At 41.6% G+C, this 23,921-nt stretch overlaps 3 protein-coding genes across 4 annotated transcripts; 1 reads left to right on the plus strand and 2 right to left on the minus strand.

The window, feature by feature from the left end:
* Positions 1 to 4,630: 4,630 nt before the first annotated feature.
* Positions 4,631 to 10,262, minus strand: pycr3 (pyrroline-5-carboxylate reductase 3). Of its 2 annotated transcripts, none has more exons than XM_084066630.1 (7): positions 10,123 to 10,262; positions 8,771 to 8,864; positions 8,566 to 8,630; positions 7,468 to 7,647; positions 7,166 to 7,378; positions 6,963 to 7,055; positions 4,631 to 6,791 (listed from the first exon to the last, which is right to left on the minus strand). In XM_084066630.1, exons 1-7 carry the CDS (start codon positions 10,138 to 10,140, stop codon positions 6,597 to 6,599), a joined length of 858 nt encoding a protein of 285 aa, XP_083922756.1. In that variant the 5' UTR covers positions 10,141 to 10,262; the 3' UTR covers positions 4,631 to 6,596. The 2 variants fall into 2 exon arrangements, with proteins under 2 accessions (XP_083922756.1, XP_083922755.1); XM_084066629.1 differs by lacking the exon at positions 10,123 to 10,262 and adding an exon at positions 9,258 to 10,073.
* A 1,083-nt stretch (positions 10,263 to 11,345) lies between these two features.
* On the plus strand, positions 11,346 to 16,434 carry bmb (brambleberry). The gene is made up of 12 exons (XM_084066727.1): positions 11,346 to 11,674; positions 12,544 to 12,672; positions 12,819 to 13,004; positions 13,095 to 13,317; positions 13,559 to 13,679; positions 13,783 to 13,958; positions 14,151 to 14,357; positions 14,458 to 14,638; positions 14,757 to 14,818; positions 14,924 to 15,048; positions 15,166 to 15,266; positions 15,593 to 16,434. The coding sequence occupies exons 1-12, from the start codon at positions 11,444 to 11,446 to the stop codon at positions 15,720 to 15,722; spliced, it is 1,872 nt and encodes a 623-aa protein (XP_083922853.1). The 5' UTR covers positions 11,346 to 11,443; the 3' UTR covers positions 15,723 to 16,434.
* Positions 16,435 to 16,836: 402 nt separating this feature from the next.
* Positions 16,837 to 23,727, minus strand: LOC311051792 (GDP-L-fucose synthase-like). The gene is made up of 10 exons (XM_084066436.1): positions 23,676 to 23,727; positions 22,109 to 22,254; positions 21,867 to 21,981; positions 20,365 to 20,493; positions 20,054 to 20,127; positions 19,793 to 19,926; positions 19,173 to 19,304; positions 18,980 to 19,059; positions 18,333 to 18,432; positions 16,837 to 18,218 (listed from the first exon to the last, which is right to left on the minus strand). Exons 1-10 carry the CDS (start codon positions 23,676 to 23,678, stop codon positions 18,163 to 18,165), a joined length of 969 nt encoding a protein of 322 aa, XP_083922562.1. The 5' UTR covers positions 23,679 to 23,727; the 3' UTR covers positions 16,837 to 18,162.
* Between the last annotated feature and the right edge of the window lie 194 nt (positions 23,728 to 23,921).

Raw genomic sequence — 23,921 nt, forward strand, 5'->3', positions numbered from 1 at the left:
AATCAATTAGAATTGACAATTCAAATGTATAATTTCAATTCCAAAACCCTTTCTATGAATACAGGTCTATGTTGAAGAACATTACATAGAAAAAAAATAAAAAATAATATGCCCTAAGAACTGCTATGGGCAACTATGCTGAGAAACCAAATTTAACGGAATAAAATAAAGTATGCACAAAGCCAGTTAAAATGTTCCCACTCATTAATTGCAGATCCAGAAGAAGATCCAAGTGATCGAAACGGTGCATCAGCAATATCTTGACTAGTGTGCAGACTTTATTCATGTATATCTTCTGTTTGTCCTGCAAATGGACACTGAAGTGCATGTACTTCTCTTAATGAAATGAAATTCCATTCATTCTTTATGTCCTGAGCAAATGTTAACATTTTACAATCAATTAATACTCAAGTTAGCAAAATATGTTGAACACGGCTGGATACATCTTATAAGGTCTTAGTATGACAAAGAGGCCTTTGCCTACAGATGAATAACCATCACATAAACTATAACTTCAGTGTAGCCTGGATAAGTCAAATGATGGAATTGACACTACAAAATGAGTGGTTAAGACAGGATTTGGAAAATTTGCTGATTGGCCCCTTTTGCATTACTTAAATATAACCGTAAATATTCCAGTGTTTCCCCTATATGCATTTAACAACGGTGTGGCTCCGCTCCTTGATTTGTGAGCACCGCAGCTACAACTTAGTCCTAGGAAAAACACTGGATTCCGTTTTAGCTTTCCACATTCATTCCTTTAACCAAGTGTTATTGACAAATCTTTAAGAAAGAAATTAAGGTGGGAAAGCTGCATGCAAACAAAGTTGCAATATTTAGAGTAAAAGGAATGAATAACTGATGGCAATCATGGCATGGATATGACAGCACTGACATGCTCACAAGCATTTCAAACTGAGGCTATTGTAACCCAAGATGATAGCCAAGTCATACATACACTGGCATGGCATGCATTTATATAACGGTACAGAGGTCCACAGAGATACAGGAAATGTATTCCCCAAGTGGTTCACCATGTGAGACATAGTCAACACTACAATGGATTTAGACAGCATTTTAACCAGTTAAGACCTGAGGTCGATTCTACAAATGCCTCCTAAATCAGCAGTTCTCACACTTTCAAGATTTGTTTTCAAAAATAGCCAACGCAAAAATGTAAAACACAGATGGTTTCCCTTTTAATGGGTTAATCAAAACACTGTTTCGGGAAGTCATTTCCTGTCTTTGGGAGGCAGTGGTGGTTACAAAGCTTCTGACTCACCTTCCTTGCCAAAAGTATTGAGATCAAGCTAATGTCAAAGTGAAATGCTCAACAAGTTCTTTTCATCCATTCAACCGCAAGCCATGTGAGGGAGAGAGATTAAACAATCACTACCTTGCAAAGGAAACTGCACATAGCACATATTGCAGAATAAATCCATATCAAGTTACAGCTATAGTTAGAGCAGTAGGTTATGTCAATGTCAAACGATACTCACTTGTCCAACTCTGAGAGCATGAGAAGAGAGAAAGCTGCATTTAAAAAATTCTCTCAACAATATAATGTAAATCACTTTGACTAAACTGAAAGACTGAATAATACCTCAAACTGGAAAATTCACATGGTTACTCAAGTGGCTCAATACTGAGGATTTTACTGTGCAGTACCCCATTGCTCAATATAGTGATTGCTTAAGCATTATTTGTAAAGATTATTATAACATTTACATGGTCATGTGATTAGTACCCTAGAAAATAAACCAGTGAACTTCTCTCAGAGTCCATCACATGGTAATTGACATGAGTGAGTGCATCATTAGACGGCTTAAGGTAGGGTAACTGATTTTTAGTTAAATGGCTCTATATTCCGATTCCATACTCATTGCTTGTTCAGTAAAAGATTCCATACTCATTGCTTGTTCAGTAAAAGGAGTCTCCATGTCTCTCCAGCTCCTTATTAAAACAGAAAATGCATTTTCAGGTCGGGATACCAATTTTTCCCAATCCGGATAGAGAACTCAGATTAAACAAGAGAAATGTGATGATGTGAAAAGTGATGACACAAGAAATAAGCGGACTAAGTCAATTTGAACTAGATTTACTGGAACACTAAAAACAAATGAAGCGGTACTCTCTCCTGATTGGCTGACTTTTGTCACCAACTCGATTTTTTTTTTTCTGTTTATTCAAGACCTGGAGAGACAGGGAGACCCCTGTGACTGAACAAACACTAGTCTACAGCAATGATTACTATCAGAATATGGGGTGCTCCTTCCATTCCGACATCTCGCCACGCCGACTAGTGGCTTCCGCGTGCGGTTAGGGTTAGGGTTAGGGTTAGGTATAGGGTTCGTTAACGTCGGAAAGGCAACATGTCGGAAAGGCGAAATGCACCCCAGAATATAGTGCTATAGCCTTAAAACAAAAACCTTTTTGTTTTAACCCAAAAATATCACTTACCCTACCTTTAATTATTCAGAGGGGGGCTGACATCCAAAAGTGTGTGGCCCCCAATGGAAACAAGCAGCCATAGGATTTCTTGGGTTTAAAATCCTCTTAGCAGACCTGTACTTTCCTGTTCTTTTTATTTTTTTATGAACAGCTAAAAAAGTATTCAATCAATCGATAATCAGTTAGGCAACCCGGCCTGGCGGGGATCTTCCCTCCGAGGAGCGCCCTTCCAGTTTGGTCTGCTGAGTGCTCTCAAGACCAATTTGTTGATTTAATAATAAAGTCCACCAGAGTGGGGAATAGAATAGTGAATCATATTTAAGAATGTAGTTCGTAGGGGAAAATGTGAGTAGTGATGAAAGATGCTGAACACGAGGTGGCGGCGGTAGTGGTGGTGGGCGATCAAAGGTTTCGTTTCCTCTTAAGCTCACAACGAGCTTGTAGATCTGCTATTTTGTTTAATCAAACACATCTTTTATGTCTGAGCTGTCATCCTATATCATTTCATATCTGGTGGTCTCTTCTATTTTTTGGACGCCTTATTTACACAACTTAAAGACAGCCCCATATATCGAATATAATGTTCCCGTTTTCCATCCGTGTAAAACGTCAAGTCTGTGGGAAACGAACACCCGGCATCATGACATGATGACACTCACACACACTGTAGCTAACGTTAGCATGTTAGCCTCAAACCCGCTAACGTCTGTCCGTCCATCGGAGCGTGAATGAATTTTATATAACTGCTTTGACTCGAACTCTGCCTCAATATAAGAACCAAGCACCCCAGCTGTCAGTGGCCCGGTAATATTACCTACTGTACTGTTCGGTGGAGGTGGAGGACCCGGGGCCGGTGGAGGAAGATGACGCGTGCTGCTGCTTCTCCGGGAGACAGCTAGAACGGGAAGGGAGAAATCAAAGACGGGAGCAACGACGTGAAGGCAGAAGTCTATCATCCTATAGACCAGAGGGACGGCCGCGCACTGCGATTGGCTCGGTGCTTGTCAGGCAGGCACCCCATTGGTCGAAGTTTAGGTAGCAACCCATGTAGAAAAAAGTGATGTATCGAATAAAGAACTCACAGACGGTTATCTTACACATAGGATCCTACATCATCAAATCACATCAATAACACACAAAGGGACATGTCTGTGTCTGTCTCCTTAAAAGTTAAAGATAGATATTAAAGTACGAGGCAGACCAGACGACTCCGTTGCATCGTCCTTCCGGGCTATGGGAACTAGGCTCTACCTTACGTGAACTTTAACAGTGGTGAACAATGTGGTTTCAGGTCCGCCAAGGTCCCCCAGGACTGGAGTCCTTTAGGGCAGTGGTTTTCAACCAAAAAGAGCCCCAAAAAGAATATCATAAATGGGCACCCCCCCCTATCATATATAAAATGCCCCCCGCAACCCTGACAAGCACTTGGAATGTAGGAGTTGTGTCATTACATTTTGTTTGACTCAGATACATATTGTGAAAATAGCCGATCTATAAGCTCGTGTAATTGAAAAGGTCTTAAAAGTCCTTAAATTGTCACTTCACTGTCATCTGTGGACCCCCCAAAAAAAACACGTGGGGACCCCCTGGGGTTCCCGACCCACAGGTTGAGAACCACTGCTTTAGAGGGTTCCAGCCATGCAGGTGTCCCCAGCTATTAATGATTGATAGAACATTAATCTTCACGAAAACAAACACAACAGGAGAACGTAAAGGAATGGCTATTTTGATAGTAAAGGAATTCTAATCTGGACCAAATGAAAAAAAACATCACTTAATTAAAATGTAACTATAAATAATTACTTGATGAAAGATCCTGAACACGAGGCGATCACAGGTTCACAATGAACTACTGCATTATTCTTTACTTTCTTTTATAGTTTAACCTTTTTAACTAGTCCTTCCTCATAAAGTTGTTTTTATCCTGTTTCTGTAAAGCGACTTTGAGTAACCAGAAAAACGCTTAAAGCTATATGAATCATGATATACAATAATTTATATAGCATTTATTCTTGTATAATTTTCCTATTCACTTTAAAAGGTGAAATCAACCCACCAGCAAATGCTGATTGGTTTCAGAAATGTATTGGCTCCAATACAACTCCCCTGTAGACACCTCGGAATTGGCATGAATTACAAATAGACCAATAAATTAATGAAGTCTGTACACACATTTATATGAAATATATATACACATTGAGTTTAATGTAAACCACAAATATTCCATAGATGCAGAGTGAGCCAAAACTAGAGACAAATTACAGATGGCAAGAAAACATTAAACCGCTAACATCTTTGACACAACCATTCTCCAGGGACAATTTTAATGTTATCTAATATTTGTTAATCACTGCAATGTATATTTAAATACATTTACATTAGCATGTTACAACTTTATTCATTACAACTCCATACATTTAATATTTAGATGTAATCCAAGTATTCTGAACTATCACACATTTAACAATAAAATATATTTAAATTGTTAATTTCTGTACTTAGTCATTTCTATAAGTGTGTGCAGTGAAGACATACTTCGCTGTTGGCATAACAGTTTACTTCTTATACAGTATGAATTCAGTTCAACAAAAACAAAAATATTGAAAATCACAAAAGTAAAGATAAGACCAGCATTGTGCGAAACTTCTGTCTTTAAGTCAAAAAGTCAAGTTTTCAATTAGGCTCTGATCAAACTCTAATAATGTTTAAGACTGATGTGGTTGTTGAAGGCGGGTGGGGGGGGGGGAAGCTATCACTATTTTGGCGCTGCGTTGTTACTTTGTTGGCCGTCTGCAGCCCCTAAAGCCCATACATTAAGCTGGGTATGTATGCCGAGTATGTATGCTAAATGACCAGATGGGATCTCATTGAAGTTTGGACAGCTTATGTATGTGGGCACAATCCAGACAATTTATTAAATATAAGCCTAATGTCATCTTCCCAGGTCCGCTACTCTCCTGCATTAAGTGTTGCAATATAGCCCATCACATACAGTTTGGCCTCCAGGTAAAACTTTAGAGTAAACATTTTAATTTAATACCAAATCTGAACACATGCATGGAACTTCTGAATCATTTTGATGTTGGCCAGGTCCCTCTTGTAAAAGATTTCTGATCTCAATGGGACTTTCTGGTCAAAATAAAGGTCTCCAAAAGAAAGTTAAAGAAGGTTTGCTATGGTTTCCTTGTTAACTGACTTTTTATAATCTTTAGGCTCTCATGGTAGATGTGTACTTCAGGGACCATAAGTGATGTCATAGACCCACGCCCAGGGGAATCCAAAGGTTTCAAACGTTGTAAACATTGTTATGTAGTTTAATACTGACAACAAATGATATTTGCAGGTTTAAATAGTTTAAAAGCAAAATGACACTTTGGTAGAGGTTTGGGCTATGTAGTTACTTTGCCATGATTTAACTCCAAATAGTTGAGAGGTATCTCCAATAGTTTCTTTAGCTCCCACATTGATTAGAAAATGCTATTCCAATATCATCTCCTCATTGACTTACATTGTGCCATGAGAAAGGTCTCAAAGTCACTCTTTTAGCACAAAAATGCCAATATGTTCTGCCAATATGTTGTAACAAAATCTGGGTTTTGTGTTTCACCATGCAATAGTCAATGAGGAGACAACTTTGGAATATCAAATTCTAAAACTGAGCAACTACTGAAGATACCTCACCAATATTTGGAATTACACCATGGCCAGGTAACTAACCCAAACCTGTACAAAAGTAACATTTAGCTTTAGGTGTATTTGTATAATGAATAGTGTCATTTTGAGTATCCAACATCTATCGCGATGAACGGATCGGTACAATAACTTTTCCATTCATGGTGAGACTACATGAGATCATCAGATGCTGTTCGACAGACTCGAGAGAACACAGTGTATGAGAGTGGTATCATCAGAAAAGTCAATGGATCAAATTCAAGTCATGTATAGAGGGCCTGCCACCATTATAAAATAATAATGGTGGCAGGAAGGCGGCTCTCTCTTGCATCAAGTGACATCTTTCCAAATGTATTGTGCTGGAACAACAGCCAATCACAAATCCCAATAGGCATGCTGATTTGAAGTGTTAAGCGGATACATTTGTGTTGAAATGTCGCATTGAAATAAGTGTAACCACAATGGAGTGTCCATTACTTCCTTGCTGACTTGCGACCAAGCTCCCTGGCTCTTTCTGTGGCACACTCCACGGCACTCATGGTTGCTGCCCTCACACCACCTTGCTCCAGGGTATGAAGCCCGTAGATGGTAGTCCCTCCTGGTGTACACACCTCTGAACGAAGCTGAGCTGGGTGTTTCCCTGAGTCCCTTAATAAACGGCCAGCACCCTGCAACAAAGAATTAAAATATTGGCATATTTTAACACAGCATCTTTAGGGTATACAATAGTTCTGAGGCTGACCAATGTGTCCATAGTCCTGCAATCATAAACAATAATTTATTTGTGGCACAGAAAAACACTGATGTCAAAGTAAGTGCAGACAAATTGTAAAACTGACCAGAATAGTTTGTGAAGCAATGCTGTGAGCAAGCGTACTTGGCATGCCCATTTTAACAGCCCCTTCTGCCAGGGCTTCAGCAAACAGATATACCTGCATAGCGAATCAAACACAGAGAAATCACAATTGAATAAATGGAGATTCTACTAATTTCCATGGTAATCAGTTGCATGTAAACCACTTACACCCCCCAGAACACTCACAAAGGCAACACCACTGCCACTTAGCCCAGTGTGTACGTCAATCCAGGCCTCAGGCCCTTCTTCAACCAACCCACAGTGTTGCAACAATGAGCGAAGCAGAGCTCCATCTTCTGGTTTTGCATGGGATCCCCTTGAAAATAAGAGAGCCCCTTCCTGAACCAAACAGGGCAAGTTGGGCATCAGCCTGAGGATCACCGAATTCTGTGGCAAGAACTTGAAATGAATAGAAAGAGGGAAAGGTTAGTTTCTTGTCAGCTAGAGGGCTGTGGTTTGTACTCCATTACTAGTCATCAGTCACTCACCTCCTCTAATGTCGCCAAAGTTACACCAGCTGCCACAGACACGATAATGTGTTTCCGAGTGACGTGCAGTGAGATCTCGCTTAGAACACCTGGGACCAGATGAGGCTTGACTGCCAAGAAGACCAGATCTGAACTGTCAACCAATTCTGTGTTCGAGTGGGTGACAGCAATCCCTACATCCTGATGAGTGAATAGCAGAAACATTATGGCCTAATATGGGCTTTGATCACACTCAACATGCACAATATTACATTTGATCATACCCAGATTAAGGCAATGTTACAAAACAATTTAAGCACCTTAACCAGATTATTTTAATTGGATTTAATCTTAACTCAATTAACGCATGCAGATTTAAGATTATTGAAGCATGTGGGAAAAGTGTGTGCGTGTGTGTGTGTGTGTGTGTGTGTGTGTGTGTGTGTGTGTGTGTGTGTGTGTAAAAATAGAGGGTAAAAAAGTACAGCGAGAAAATAGTCAAATAATGAGCAACCTAAACAAAGTTATTAGAATGGTCTCATTAATGTAAATTCTTGAAATGATTTATTGCCATAATCTGATTATTCCCAGTAATCTGGGAAATGATGTGCATGTTTGCAGTCAATGAGGGCAGGGAAAGTCAAACAGATTGTATTGCCAGCCCTTGACAAAGGTAAAAGAATATGGTAAATTAAATATGTGAGAACGTGAGAAGGCATTAACCCATTAAAAGCGGGAACGCATCTGTGTAACCACTTAAACCTTTATACTTTGGCTATTCAAAAATAGCAGCTATACAAGCTCATAGTGCAGCACCAAGTGCCGCACCGAGTGCCGCTATGAGCTGGTAGATCTGCTATTTTTGATTTTTTCTAACCTTAAAGCAAACATTTTTAACTAAAATCTTTGCTTCTGGGGGGTCCCTGGAACTAAATATTTTCAGATGGGGGGGTCAGTAGCCAAATACATATAACTTTGGAGGTCCTTGACATGAAAAGGTTTGAGCACCACTGATTATAGTAACATACGTTTTTCAGAAAACTGTTAGGATTTAGAAGACATTTGTAGAATCGGAGCCTCAGGCCTTAATGGGTTAAAAAATGAACAGGAAATATTTACCTGAAACCGGTCAAAATTCCTGGGGGATGGGGCACTCACTTTCACATTCGTGGGAAGCACATCTCCTATAACAGAAACATACTAGTAAAGTAATCACTCACTAACAGGGTGCATGCACGCATGTGCAGTACACACACACACACACACACACACACACACACACACACACACACACACACACACACACACCTTCTGCCTGACTCACCAGACAAGATGCCCTTAGCTATTCCATAGGCCATGTTCCCAGCACCAATGAAACCAATCCTCAGCTGGGTTTCCATCTCTGGGTCTGTCTTGATCTGCAAGACGAACAGTGTTAAGAGTTGAGAGGAAAGTTAGCATTCTGAAATAGAAGTCAGATTGTTCTTGCATTCATAAAATACAATTCTGAAATCTTGTTTGAAACGACCAAACCTGCCTACCGATGGTGCCATTTTATACTGAGCATTAGTGAGGACTAATTATATGAAGATAGGTTGAAAATGGATGAAGTGGTCCTTTAACTGTTGCACCCCTAATCTTATGGCATGTCGATTTTGCTTGAATATTGGTAGAGGTGTCTTCTTGAGTACATGCATATTGTGTCACTGTCTGCATGTAAAAGTGTTGGAGGCAACAGATTAAACAAATCGTGACATTAAATTAAAGTTGTGGGGGGGGGAAAGGGGGGGAAACAATGTGGTCCACCCTACAATCAAGTCCAGATTCAGACTGGAATTCTCTGGACAGGGCATAGGACAAGGCTGAGACCAGTGCAGGATGGATTCTTCTCCCTCCGAGTCTTCCGTTACTTCATCATTCCCATCATTGTGGACCACAGCGCCGACTAGAGGCCGCCTGGATTCCATGATGGCGAACATTGTTTTCTCGTAACGCCACCAGCCATGTATGTTCGAGTGGCCTTTTTGGGACTGAGGCTGTCGCTTGTACTTGTAATATGCACTTTTGAGAACTTTCCAGCGAATCTTTAATTGATCCACTGATCTGTGGAAGCCAGCCGCTGTCATCCTCCTGTGTGCCACCTTGAAGAGCGTGTCGTTCCTAACTTTCCTCCCGTCGAGGCATTTCTTCATGTCGAGCTCCTTGAGAATCTCCAGCAACAGCTCGGTCTCACCCACGTCCCAGTTCTGCTTCTTAATACCAGTCTCGTCCATTGTTGTGGCAGACTAGCCTGGTTAGCCTAGCTGGCTATTAAAAACTACACGTTACTTACTAGATGTTTAAATGGCTACTATAGCCTGTTTTCCATTAGCATGTCTGAGACGCCAAATCTGCTTTATCACCAGCTTTAACCAGCCAACTGGTCGTGCAAATAGTGTGGTTTAAGTAAAAATGGTGACTCTCTAAACACCAAGCTCTGCTGCTGCATCCAGCAGCTAGAACACAATATAATCCATGGACAGATTATAGAAATACAATGCACGTGCTGCTTTGTGAATGGACGACCATAAAGTAACCCCGGGACAAGTGCAGTAAAGTCAACACAGCAACGTAGTAGACAACGCATTGGGTTGATACGTCTATTTAAAAGTTGTATATTAAGAATGGTTTGTTTACCTCGTCAATGACACTCATGTCTGATCCACTGGCAATCTGTCAGAAGTTGTTTAACAGAGATCTGAAAGAGAGCAGAGTGCCGGGTGTCGGGCTTCCAGTGGGTGTGTGGCTGTGAGCTGTGTCAGTGACAGCGCATCATCCACAAACCGGCCGTGTTTTTGGTGTATATTTTCGTCATCACTTCAACACCAGGCGGGCGGGGCTTTCAGCGCCCGCACTCACTTTAGTGGTCGAAACTGCAACCCACCTATCGATTTTAAGTTGTAATATGAATCGAGCACACCCCGCGCCCACCTCCACAATGTCAGTCATTCTATTGGCTGTACCCAACACATGCATGTGTCACATTACTAGAGGAACTAGGAGGGGTGGAGGGACTCAACACTGAACCATATCGGACTGAATTTATGGATGATATATGGATATGGATTCGCACATATATTTACAATATGTTTTTTTTGTGTAGTTTAAAGTATTTCGTATGGAAGTGTTAGTGATGTAATTTCAATGTCAATTTACATCCTAATACTTAGGACTTATTTTTTGTCAGGTTCGGTTAGGGCTTTTGTATTCACAAAATAGGTCAGAATCAGAAAATAAACACATAGGGTAGCAGACATGAATCATGTCTGCTTCCCTGTTGGTTACACATGCATGAATGACATGATGCATCATTCATGCATGTGAAACCAACAGGGACACCCCTTTATGTCATGCCCCCAATTACTCAGGTGTAAGCAGTTCACTGATTACCTCTTCCCCTATAAAAACCCATTGCGTCTGATTTTATTTAATCCTTTCTGCTATTTTGTGTGCACACCTTGTCTGAGCAAGGTAGGCAACTGATTGTTGTTTTAGAACTTTGAGTTTAGAAGAACACTGGTGTTCATTTTAGTTGGTTCTGTTCTTTACAGCCCTTCAATTTTACAATGAAAGGGGTTTTGGAATTAAAATGTGGATTTATGTAGCCTAAATGAAATTTAGCAACATAACCTCCGTGTGGAAAGCCTTGGTGACGCGAGGTTACCCTGAATGGGGACGGGTCTCCCTGGCTGTTACACAATGTCATGCATAATAATGCATCCCCCCCAGTGGCCGAACATGGTAACTGACGCTTGAGAGAGCAGCTGCAGGCATGCCTAGACATGAACTTGAAGCATCTGATCCATTCTCACATCGCGTCTGCATCTTTTACTCGTATTTTAAACATAGACAGTCGACTTCCTAATGTTGCACTTAGGTTTAATTTACACGAGTTTGTCTTAAAGTAAAGTTTGCATCAGTAGGCCTAATTGCACATTGTTTTCTTTCGCAGCTCGCGATGGATCATCTCTTTCTGCTGGTCGTGTTGTTGCAGTGTCCTACAGCCAGTGGACTATTTGAGTGGCTGAAGCAAAAGGAGTCTCCTACAGCTGCCACTCCACCACCACAGCAAGCTCCCAGAACACAAACCGGAGAGGTCTCTCCTTTTGAGATGGCTGTTGCAGATGAGAAGTTTTTGACTGAAGGAAGACAGATGGACCTCAGCCCTTTGGATAGCTGTCATTACCAGGTCATTTTTCATTTGTTTGACAGGGAATATATCCACACGTTTCCTAGGGCATGACTTCCTGTCGATTTGATCAGGTATCAGGGATCAAATCGACAGGAAGTGATGCCCTCCATGCCCCAGGAAACTTGTGGATACTGCAGAGAGAATAGCAAACTATATCAAAATGTTTACAGAATAATTCCCAATTCGTGATGTCACTGTGTCACCATCACCTTAGTATTGTTTGTATATGAATTAAAGGATTATTCACACTGAGCACTGTCTATAACTATACAAATCTTTCTAAGTGGATCCAAGTGGATGACAGAGTTCACTAGCCTGGTAAACCCTCCCTCCGGAAATCTCATTTCCATTTGATTGATCAAATGGAAATGAGATTTCCGGAGGGAGGGTTAACAGGCAAAGAGTTCACACCAACTACACAAAAAAAATACAATGGTGAATAATAGTTATAGTTATAATTCTCAGTGTGATTGGTGCTTTGAGCAGCGATTCCCAACCTTTAGGCCAGGGCCCACTGGAGGGCTGTGAGGATATGGACTCTAAAATAATTGGCAAGACTTTATTGACAACATTACTTAATACTATTAACTAAAATAATGTAACAATGTCTTAGAATACTTTCTTTAAAACCTTGAGAAAATTAGATTTCATTGTGATACAGATAAAAAGGAACTTAAAGTAAACTACGTTAGTTCCATTGATCAAAGCCAGAACACAATCGATGAATTGATCATTATTAAAATAAACATACTCTGAAAATACACGCGGCCCACGTGGTCAGATAACGCTTTTGACATTTTCAAGTGGGACCTGATCCAAAAAAGGTTGGGAATCACTGGTTTAAAAGAAGTTCTGTTGTGTCTCAGGTGGTTGGTCAGTTGAAGTCAACCTGTGGAAGCCTGTCAGAAGAGCAGCTTGCCAAACTAGGAGTTGTCCTTTTCAACTGCCAGGCAGAGGTGGAGGGTCGCAACACCTACCCTTGTACAGAGGAAATGGTATACTAGGTTTCATGCATTGATCATTTTGGTAGATTGAATCTCTCAAAATCCACTAACAAATTTTGTTTGTGAAGCCATGTAGCATTTCTGTGCCTTTTAATTGAAACAGTGATCTTTAATTAAACAATCCTTTGACGTTTCAGACTTTAAAGCAGTGCACAATAGACATGGATGCAGACACATGGAACGCATACCACATAGTGAGCAACCGGGCACGCTCCGTGTGCTATGCCACTCGCCAGCAGCAATTCCGCCGTAGGGCAGAGCTGACGGTCAACGCGCTCATCTCCACAGCTACCAGCCAACTGGATGCAATGAAAGACTTAAAGGTAGAGTTGCCGTATTGACCTTTTCACATTTGTTTGGACGGCAAGCTGTAATGGTAGGTTTGGCCTCATGTCCACGATGCCTTATAACAGGATGGACAGCTGGAGCTGAGAGAGCTGACTTCCGCCTCCTTGGACAAACTACTGCTGGGCCACAGTGCTTTGCAGGCCCAACAGGGAGAGCTGTGGAAAGGTCAGGAGCAACTTGAGAATTCCGTGAGTGCCAACCTGGAGCATCTCAGCCAAGAAAAGGCCCTCATCGCATCTGGACAGGAACTGGTTGCGCAGCTCATTCAGGGCATCACACAGAGGATGGGTGAGAGAATGTGTGATGTATCTTTGATGGATATTCAAAATACTCAAGTTATATTAATTTGACCACAGATTTGGCTTTACAAATTATTGATTGTTTTTTACATTCCCGTGGCTTTAGAAGGTGGCCATTTTAAACTGCCATGGAAATCTCATTTTATGAAAAAACATCTTATTTACGGTAGTAAAAGGAATGTATTTGTGCAAGCCATGCATATCTCATGCGGTCTCATGGCGTCCTCTAGAGAATGTGAGTGAGCAGCTGAAGGATCAAGGGTCTGAGGTACATGACAGTCACAAGGCCATTATTGAAGAACTTGCTGATGTCCGAGAACGAGCACAGGACGTCAACCATAAAATCGGCAAGTGCCTCTGAAATACAAACATTTCACGATTTCAAAATTCTAGTCTGGATGAACGTAGTCCATTTCTCTTTAATAATCATGGCGTCTGTGTTTGCTGCAGACAGCAGTATGGTAGGTTTTCTGCAGTACCAGAACAGGACAGCCGCCTACTACTCTGACCTAATGGCCAAGCTGGAGCGTATGAATGGCACACTAGGAGCCCTGTTCCACCACCTTGACAACATGCAGTATCGTCTAGAAGAGCGGCTTCACATGATCCAGGGCTACCTCGGCTGGGCAGGTGAGAATCGCCTCTCTATTTCAAAACGAGGAAAGTCTCAGTGGACTAATGGGGCTGGGATACGTATTTGATATCATAACCAGTATCCTGCCTGACATGTCTCACAAGCACTGGCCACCAGCCTGCAAATGAATTTAACCTGCCATATGCAGCGTGAGATGACACTTTTCTCTTGTGCCTCTGTGATTTCAGGTCTGAGCCTAGCTGCCATGTGGACATGTATTGTGCACACATGTTATTTCTTACTGTGTGCAGTTCTGCTGGCATTCCTTGGCTGTCCCCTCTTCACCCGGGCTATGCTGCTGCTCACTGTGCCCCTTAATGCAGTGGCTGAGGTCAACCAGCAGCCAGCACTGGATCTCAAAAACCTCAGCCTGTTGATACTTACTCTTTCTCTGGGTATGGACTTCTATTTGAGATGGGTATGATTATATGATGAGGCCCTTTTTTTTGTTTTGGGTTATTTTAATAATTATAAGTGTATGACATGCTTGCACAGGTCATTGGTTTGTGAATCAGCTGCTTTGGGCGTACAATCGGCTCAAGATGAAGCCAGCCTGCCTGCCCCCATGCAAAAATGTGGAAGCAGAGAAGCATGATGTGCCATCCTACCATCCTGTGGAAGCAGAGAAGCATGATGTGCCATCCTACCATCGATGTCAATCCTCTACACCAGAGAGGTGAGGCTGCAGATTACTCTGTAGTGTTGGAGCAAGTAGGACAAAGCCACTGGCTGGTTGGTTGTATCTGATAGTCTGCATCTTACTCCATTTCTTTATCTTATCTCTTAATCTGCAGAGATGAACTGAATGGATCCCTGGCGCCTGATGATCTGCTGGATCAAGACAGCTGTCTCAATGGTGTGCATCATAAAGCAGGACACTGAATAGGTTTTTGATTTGGTGGGGCTTCCTAAACTCATAATTTTCAATGGTTTTGCCTCTTATTTTTCTTGTTGTGTATAGGTGACATTCTCAAAGCAACACTGTCTTTCTCCAATGGCCACCCAATACCGGAAGCCAGGTTTGTGTCAATGGGCACACCCAATCGATCCACACCAAAGTTCATAGGCCGACTCAGCCAGTCAGCGGTGAGTGCATGTACTGTGTGTGTGTGTGTGTGTGTGTGTATATATAGATATTTGTGTGTGTATTTATAGTTTATGCACATCTGTTTTGTCACTAATTTACTTTTTTTTCCCTCTAAGGCTCTCATGGAAGATGTGTACTTCAGGAACCTGGGAAGCGTTTTTGATGCAGATGGTGAATTCCGAAGCTCAAGCCCCAACCAGTCTTTAGCCAGCAATGGGTTAGTTCTTTTGTTGTACAATTCATCCACTGCTCAGACCTCTGTATTGCAACTCTGCCCTAAGGGACGATCACTGATCACTAAGGGAGCTGTGCTCAGAGGAGCGCTCTTTTGTAGTTATGCATGCAGGTCTACGCCACAGGTGCACCATGCTGTTTTGCCTGATGCACTGTTTTTCTAAGAGTTGGCACCTTGATCTTAATGTGATCACCCACTTAGGCTGGGTTTTCAGAACATCATAATAAACGTCATAATTCATTACTCATAGTGTAGTTTGCTTTTGTTCCATGTACTAATGTCATCTTTTATAATTGTTCCTGATGTAGCTCTCTGTCAGGCCGTCAGCTGTGCAACGGCATTACAAAGGCTGGAAAGGCTTGTAAGAAGAGGGCTGTGCAAGGACAGGACTTCTGCAACATACATGAAGGAGGTTACACCTCTTATGTTAATCCTTAACTGTCTAATGACGGTTTTGATGTTTGTTATGGTTTCCTTGCTAAAGGTTAGTCTGATTCCTAAAGCTAAAACCCCTGTAACTCTTTTTCTTATGAAGTAATATTTGAGTACATGTATTATGAATAGTTTTTATCTTGATGTGTGTTGAATTGTTAATGTATTGGACTGTACAGTTTGTTTTATTAAAAGTTTTATTGCTTTCAGTATTTGAACATGCTTGACATTCAAAAGAATGAATACAATCGATTTCATAACTCTTGACTATGGATGCAGCACCATTATTCCTCCAGCACAAACTACCCCGATGATGCACAGAGAGCAAGGATGGAACATGTCTGATTGTCATCAATCAGCCTAGTTCAGACTTTTATTTATTTATTATGAGACCAAACTGTTATAAGCCTGATTTATACTTTGTCGTAGCTCTGGTCCATTACGCTATGGACCAGAATGAACTTTGTTGTACGACGGAGCATAAATTAAGCATTAGAACATTCTGGGGAAAAATCACAGCCGTCTGGGATAGGTCTCACACATCCAAATGGGGACCCCAGATCTTCTTGAATATATTATGTGAACTACCGTTTTTACGTTATGGATAAGTTGTTCAGAAGAAGCATCTATAGTAGCACAGTCTGCTCACCTTTGAAAATTACTCTTTACTTCAGCACGTCTGTTATGAGATAGTTTCAACCAAGAGCACACTTTAGAGGACAGGTTAATCTGTAATGGATGGACATTGATAAGACACCCACAATCAATGTTTGCATTAACGCATATAGATGACCAGAAGCTGTGCCAGACAGTTTTTTTAATTTGTATCTCCAAGCTACTATAAATTCCAGCCTTGCCATGCTTCCTTCTGAAAATTAGCTATTAGAATAATAAAGCTAGTTAGCCTACCTTGAATCGACAAATCCATTTTTCGTAAAGTCCTGCACATTAAAATGTGTAGATATGGTGTACATAAAAACCTTGGAAATGATTTTAAGAGTAAAAGCCTACCAGTTTGTATTCAATGTATTTTTGAACCAAGAGAAGGAAAATTTAAGAGGGTTATGTACTTTTAAAACATGTAAAAAAGCAACTAATATAAAAGCTAGATGTGTTTCAATTTTGGGAGTAGCCCTAGTGATGGGTTTAAGTTGTGTACATCTCAGGGGAGATTTAAAAAGTCAAATAATTCAGGAGTACAGACTAAAACATTTATCTTGTAGCATATTTTAAGTTTTAAATTTAAGTATTGTAAATTAGGCAAAGAATAATTAAGTATTGGATAGGCAAAGAATAAGCATTGTGCTTCAGCCTATTCCTTTTTTCGGTCATTGAGTTTGGATTTTGTGTGTGAGCTGACTTTGAACGTGTACATTTGTGTTTGATTTATTGTGAAAAAAAAGGACCGAAAATACTGTATACTTCGTTTTGAGGTTTGTTTGGAATTCTTTGTTTATAAATATCTAGTTTTAATGTAGGTACAGCATTAAAGCCAGTCTGTTCAGTGCCTTGTCTCCATTATATTCTACCTGAACTACAAGTTCTTTAACCAACAACTGAATTTGATAGAAATTTATTTCCATATAAAATACTTACAAGTTACATAAAAGCAGAACACTTTAAATTACAACATGCTCCATGACAAAGCAGTGAAGACAAAGTGAACCTAGGCATACTTTATCTACCTAACCCATGTAAATTACAGCAACATTTCCAAATGAGCATCCTTCACAAAGGGTAAATCGTTTACCATTAAAAAAAAATGTGATCAGATTGAATATTGCTGCTGACAGACAATCTTGAGCTGTCCAGCTCACGCTGTTTGCACACTTAATTGTTTCTACCAGGCCTGGAATTTCGTCATGTCAGGGGCAAGGCCACTCGGCCTTTGCTGTTGTCAATTGTTTTAGGGCGCAAAGACCAAGTGGCTGTACAAATACTCTCTCTGTCAAAAGCGTTGCTTGGCTTCCACCTTCCACGCATTTTAAGCTAGAATATAGGCTTGAAATCAAACCTACCACTGGTTATGTGCAGCGCTTTGATGTTGAATCTCAACCAGACAACATCTGGTGTCTACCATATTGACAGGAAGATAGCACAGATGGGAAACGGTGAAATCAGCGTGTGCAGGTAGGGGGCACCACTGCGGCCATAGAGCATTTTTCAAGGGGCACATGGCCAAAGAGAGGGGCAACGAGGGCCATGGCTGTCGTTGCCGCCGTGAAATTCTTGCCCTGGTTTCTACAAATGAGTGACAACACAATCAGGGTGACAATGATCAGACTTCATTTACAGTAAACAACATTCTGCCTGAAGCTTCACATTGGTCCCTTCACCTTTGACTACCTATACCAACACCATTATGTCTTTGCCCTCCAGCGGACAGCAGAATAATCATCTGTGGAGTGTGGACCGTATGAGTCCCTGATGACTTGCGGTGCACTCTTCATTTGCGAGCTGTGTCATAGTTGGCTACAAACCAATCACATGTGTCCTTCAAAGCTGTAAGTAAGACAGAGGAACAATCAGTGGCATTAAACCGTAGTAGATGGAGCAAATATGTGATTGTCATGCAGTATTAGATTACAGTATGTCTATTTAATGTGCCAGCAGTACCTTTGTTGAATGGCGTGAAGGTGAAGTTTGGGAGGTAGCGCATCAGCTTGGCATTGCTGGCCGTCTTCTTGAACTGCCCGTCTGCTTTACTGGTATCATACTGGAAGTTACAGGTCAAGGAAATGGACACAAAGAATTTGGGACGTAAACTGCAAACAGCTGTATCCGAGTACGCCTACAGTATTTCACATTTCCTTACAAAAGAAGGCAATGAATCTCTAAACTGCAAGTTCAGCAACAAGGACTGACCTACTTGTGTGTCCCCTTCTGTGTACCAGTCATGTGCCAACACATGCATTTCGTCTCACCAAGAGCTGGGCTATTTAAACCCGTTTGTACTGTTATTTCAAGGTCTGATCTGCCTCACTCCACCACCAGTGTAAAGGCCCTGTGACATCTGTGTGCAAGCTATTATCCCAATTACACCCTGTATTTAATTCATTATATGAATTTACAATTATTTACAATTGCAACTACAAATATTGGTTAGATATTCAATAGTTGCTCCGTAAATAAAAAATGGACAATCCAAAATATTATCCCCATCGACAGCAATGCACAGGTGTTGTTATTTTATACAGTGGCACACACATGCTTTGTTCACGTATGTGTGCTAAAAAGTTTGAATTTGAGCTTCAAAAGGATACCACCACTTCACCTTTGAAGCCCAGCGCTTGGACGACCGACTCTGCCGCTTCTTTGATAGACACCTCATCTTCCTCACCAACTGAAACCAACAGGAAAGGAATACATTTCTTAATTATCACACTTTTTCACACAGACCTGCTGACAATGTAATGTTTTTTATTTCCAATGTGTCTGTTGTGTATGGTAGCTTACCAGAAAGAATGATAGGATCCACTTCCTCATACTCCCTCAGAACCCACAGGAAAAGGCGGGCGAGGTCCAAGGAGTAGATGAACTGCCTTCTGGGAGTGCCTGAACCCCAAACCGCCAGGGGCTTGCCCTCCTCTGACAAACAGACACATGTGGAATAGAGAATCATTTAACCCATTAAAACTGGGAAAGCATCTGTGTCATCTAAATTTTTAACCACTTTAACCATTATTTTATACTGTACTTTGGCTATTCAAAAATAGCAGATATACAAGCTCATAGCTTGTAGATCTGCTATTTTTGAAAAATCTTGAAAATTTGTGCAAATCTTTGAATATATATATATTTTTAAAGTGAACATTTGTAACTCAAATCATTGCTTCTGGGGGACCCTGGAACAAAATAGTTTGAAAAGGGGGTCCGCAGCCAAATGCATATCATTTTGGGGTCCTTGACATGAAAAGGTTTGAGAACCACTGATACATACTTTTTTCAAAAAACTGTTATGATTTGAAGACATTTGTAGAATCGGCCTCAGGTCTTAATCAATGGGTTAAACAAAACCATGCTCAAGTCTGTAATGAAATTAGTTTACTACTATATTGAATCTTGGCACGACTTACTCTGAGCAATGTAGACCTTGTGTATGAGGCCTGGCAGTACATGGCCATCCTCAATATTGAAATTGTCATGGGGACCAAACACGTTAGTGGGAATCACAGCTGTGTAGCAGCGTCCGTTCTGCTGGACATATGCCCTGCAAAACATCCACAGTTTGGCCCTCCATTCATATGCTTGAACATACAGTAAATAAATACACAGTAAGTACATAAAAGTTGAATATGTTTTAATATATAACCCACATCTGAGTGGACTTGCCGTACCTATTATGAACGTCAATCATTCTCTTTGCATAAGCATAGCCAAAGTTGGACTCATGAGGTGGCCCATTATGGATCTGGTGCAAAAAGAGAGGTGGAGGTCAAACACCTTTACTCTTACAAAACAGAAACAGACATACTGGCAGTCGTGGCAGACAAAAAGTGTTGGGGAAGCTACTCACTCTGAACATTCCACACTACTGGAAATTGTAGTTAAACTAGAACGTTAGTTACACTATTTGTAACTCAGCTACTCCCCAACACTGAAGACAATAGGTACATTATATCACAACAGGTGCACAAAAGACTCTTACCATGGTCTCATCGATTGGGTAGGTTGTCTTATCAGGGAAAATGCAGGTGGAGAGGCAGGATACAACTTTCCCCGCACCGACTTCATGTGCTGCCTGCAGGACATTGTCATTGATGTAGATGTTGTTTCTCTGAAGGAATAGACACATCGTTAATGGAATACTTCAGGACAACCCCCATACACACAGTCAAGAGAGCAGTTGAATACCATTCTATGGTCCTGGACAGACGAGCCTTTATTGTCTCCGCCAGGCCGAAGGCATGGCGAGAGAGTCTGTTTTACCCTCCGTCCGTCCGTCCGTCCGTGTGTGTGTGTGTGTGTGTGTGTGTGTGTGTGTGTGTGTGTGTGTGTGTGTGTGTGTGTGTGTGTGTGTGTGTGTGTGTGTGTGTGTGTGTGTGTGTGTGTGTGTGTGTGTGTGTGTGTGTGTGTGTGTGTGTGTGTGTGTGTGTGTGTGTGTGTGTGTGTGTGTGTGTGTGTGTGTCCTGTCTGTGTGTTAGCAGCTAATCTCTGGCACCGTTGGCCCGGTCGCTGCGAAACTGTGCACACACACTCCCTGGATGCCAATTCAGAACCTCTGCCTCAAATTTTTCACATGGGCCTGTTATAGCGCCACCTGGAGGCCGATTTGTGCAAACCCATTTTTTTTACATTACTCCTACAGATTTTATCCAAACATCATGCAAATCGGTAGACAGTATCTCTATAGTCATGTGATCAACACGGATCTGTCCGATTTCCCATATTCCATCCTCATTGGCTAAGGTTTTCTTCCAAAATTTGCAGGATTGGTCCGTTTTGAACAAAATGCCTCAAATCATGAACATCAGCTTGCGATTTCCGTGAAATTTCACAAATACATTCCCATTAGGCCAAGGAAGAAATGCCACCCTTTTCACATTGGCCTATTATAGTGCTAACCTGACCCTGCCAGATGGGGGCGGTATTGAGTAACCAGGTTCCTCAATAAGCTGTGAAACAAATGTGAAACAAGCTTTTTCGATTTGGCAGCGTCAGGTTACCACCAGGAGGCCACAATAACCTACCTGACCTGGCGGAGACCTGTGCTCCGAGGAGCACTTTTTCTAGTTTATATTGTAGCGTTTGCAGTCCCTTACAGCTGACTCACTAACTTGGGAAATAAGGGAGGAAACAATGACTGACGTTTTAACCGGAGAACTGAGTTTTATTGCCCTTTTAATACAGTCTAGAACTGGGTTTGGAGGGTGACGAAAAACAACAAAGAGGCTGCTCTGTCTGTCTAGGCCGAGTCTCTTCACACACTGTGTAACAACAGTGTCTCTGCCGCTTCCTTGTTTTCCTCCGCGGGTTTCTTTCCACAAACCACCTTTGCCCATTGTTTTCACCCACTCTCAGCCTGACCTACCTGAACTAGGCACCTCCTCCCCCCATGAACCCCACCCCCCACAAGTCTGTCATTATTCCTGCAGGGTCACAACAATATTAAGACCCAATTCTTTCCTCATGCTGTTCCAGTTTACTTACCCAGAAGTCCAGGTTGACCCTCATGTTTTTGAACAGTCCTCCCACCATAGCAGCGAGGTGGATGACATGTGTGGGCTGATGCTTCTCGAACACTGCCTGTGTCTCCTCCATGTTCCTACAGTAAAAAAAAACACGTAGAGCATTTACCCAGCCAGCCAGTTCCCTGACTGTTAGGTCTGAAATGCTGTATTAGGTCTGAAATATAAAAGTAACAGTGGTAGTTGAAACAAGCAGGTTCTCACATGAGGTTTGCATCCTTAGAGGAGAGGAAGACCCATTCTTCGCCCTCCTTCGCCTCTTCTTTGACCACATGTTGAATGGCTCTCCCCACCAGACCAGACCCTCCTGTCACCAACACCTTCATTGGACGATCGCCCAAGCAATCCATCTACACACACACACACACACACACACACACACACACACACACACACACACACACACACACACACACACACACACACACACACACACACACACACACACACACACACACACACACACACACACACACACAAAACAAGATTTTGTTTTGAGTGCAGCAGATTGTAACACAATACCTAGGACCCATGATAAAAGTGTAGTTGATGTGGCACTCCCCAATCCCCACCACCCAGCTCAATTCTGCCTGGCCACGTCTGCAGAGGGTGTATCAGTATCACAGTTGGATAATAAATCATCTATTTAGGAAGTAAATCAAACTACTGTATGCCATTAGGTGCTGGGGGTTGTTTTACCGGTTGATTTCAATTTTTCTTTTCAGCTTGTGGAAAGTAGCCTACAGTAATACGTCTATGTTACTGTAAAGTCAGTTATTTGATCTAGTAATCTAGTACAAACGTGTCGATGCGCACTGTTCTTGCAAACACACAAGTCATAACGTTAACCGACTTGTTGTAGCAGTCAGATCATGTTAACGTAGCCATGGATCACACGCCGGTCGTCTGTCACAACCGTCATGTATTAACTTCAACCTGGTATTTGCACTTTCTCCCTTTTTGACCCGTAGATCTACATAAACGTTCATATTTCAAAAAATAACTGTTTATCCCATGGCAACGGATTTTACAATTCTGTACGGTTCCTCAGAAGTACCCTTATCTTCCGTATTGTTCAATAAAAAGCATTTTAATCCGATTGGTGGCCATTTTCTTCGAATCTCTCCATATGCTTTCAACTACGGAACCCTATCGGTTGGAAGGTGTATTGCACTCTAATACATTATAACTCTATGAGAAAATGGCCACCGATCGGAGTAAAATGCTTTTTATTTAACAATACGGAAGATACGGATACTTCTGGGGGCTTGTACATAATTGTAACATCCGTGGCCATGAGGTAAGCACTTTATATTTGAAATCGGAACGTTTATGTGGATGTACGGGCTAAAAAGGGAGAAAGTGCAAACATAAGGTTGAAGTTCATCCAAGACTGCCATAATATGACAGTGATGTATTCGGGCTAATGTTAACGGTACCGTTAACGTACCACCAGACAGCCACAGATCAGCTGATTTATAGACGTCGTACGGCGGGAGTCGCGCGCCGAAAACAGCCAATCGACGCGCTGTGAGCTTGTAGATCGGCTGTTTTCGGCGCGCGACACAGTCGTACGACGGGACACAGATTGAGCAGAACGCTAGCATTGTTTTTAGTCACAAACAAAGAAACGGACAGCACAATTATTCCATGGCAGGCTATAATAAAATAACGTGTCTTAACATGCAAAACAGAACTGAAGTTGGTTAAGTTTATGCATTTCTGTAAACATACATTAGATTTACTCTACGTTAGTAACTTGTTCTCTTACCATCAGATAGACAGACAGCCGTCAGGCAACGCACTGAAAGCAGGCATCACCGTTGCCAGGTTTTGTGAGAGAAATAAGCAACCATGTCTAAGAAAACAAGCCCAAAAGAAGGCCACATGACATGAAAATATTTGAGAACTACTGGTTTAGATAATGATGTTTTTAGAAAAAAAATGGAAGCAAGCCCAAATAAGCAACTACACTTTAAAAACAAGCCCCCAAAAATGCAACCCGCAACTACTTATA

This window comes from Gymnoscopelus microlampas (assembly GCF_963454915.1).
Source record: "Gymnoscopelus microlampas genome assembly, chromosome: 9".
Classification (NCBI taxonomy): Eukaryota; Metazoa; Chordata; class Actinopteri; order Myctophiformes; family Myctophidae; genus Gymnoscopelus; species Gymnoscopelus microlampas.

Bases quoted from the DNA above. Each gene is read 5' to 3' on its own strand.
- pycr3 (XM_084066629.1), bottom strand. From the start codon at position 9,719: ATGGACGAGACTGGTATTAAGAAGCAGAACTGGGACGTGGGTGAGACC. The intron at 7,648-8,565 runs GTAAATATTTCC...TTCACTCATCAG, and splicing joins GGAATTTTGACCGGTTTCAG to GATGTAGGGATTGCTGTCAC. The intron at 6,792-6,962 runs GTCAGTTTTACA...TCTTTGTTGCAG, and splicing joins TTGCTTCACAAACTATTCTG to GGTGCTGGCCGTTTATTAAG.
- LOC311051792 (XM_084066436.1), bottom strand. The intron at 20,494-21,866 runs GTAAGTAAACTG...CTATTCCTTCAG, and splicing joins GGGTCAACCTGGACTTCTGG to AGAAACAACATCTACATCAA. The intron at 19,305-19,792 runs GTAAGTCGTGCC...TCTGTTTGTCAG, and splicing joins CAAGGTCTACATTGCTCAGA to AGGAGGGCAAGCCCCTGGCG.
- bmb (XM_084066727.1), top strand. From the start codon at position 11,444: ATGGATCATCTCTTTCTGCTGGTCGTGTTGTTGCAGTGTCCTACAGCC. The intron at 11,675-12,543 runs GTCATTTTTCAT...GTTGTGTCTCAG, and splicing joins TGGATAGCTGTCATTACCAG to GTGGTTGGTCAGTTGAAGTC. The intron at 13,680-13,782 runs GTGCCTCTGAAA...TGCTGCAGACAG, and splicing joins GTCAACCATAAAATCGGCAA to CAGTATGGTAGGTTTTCTGC.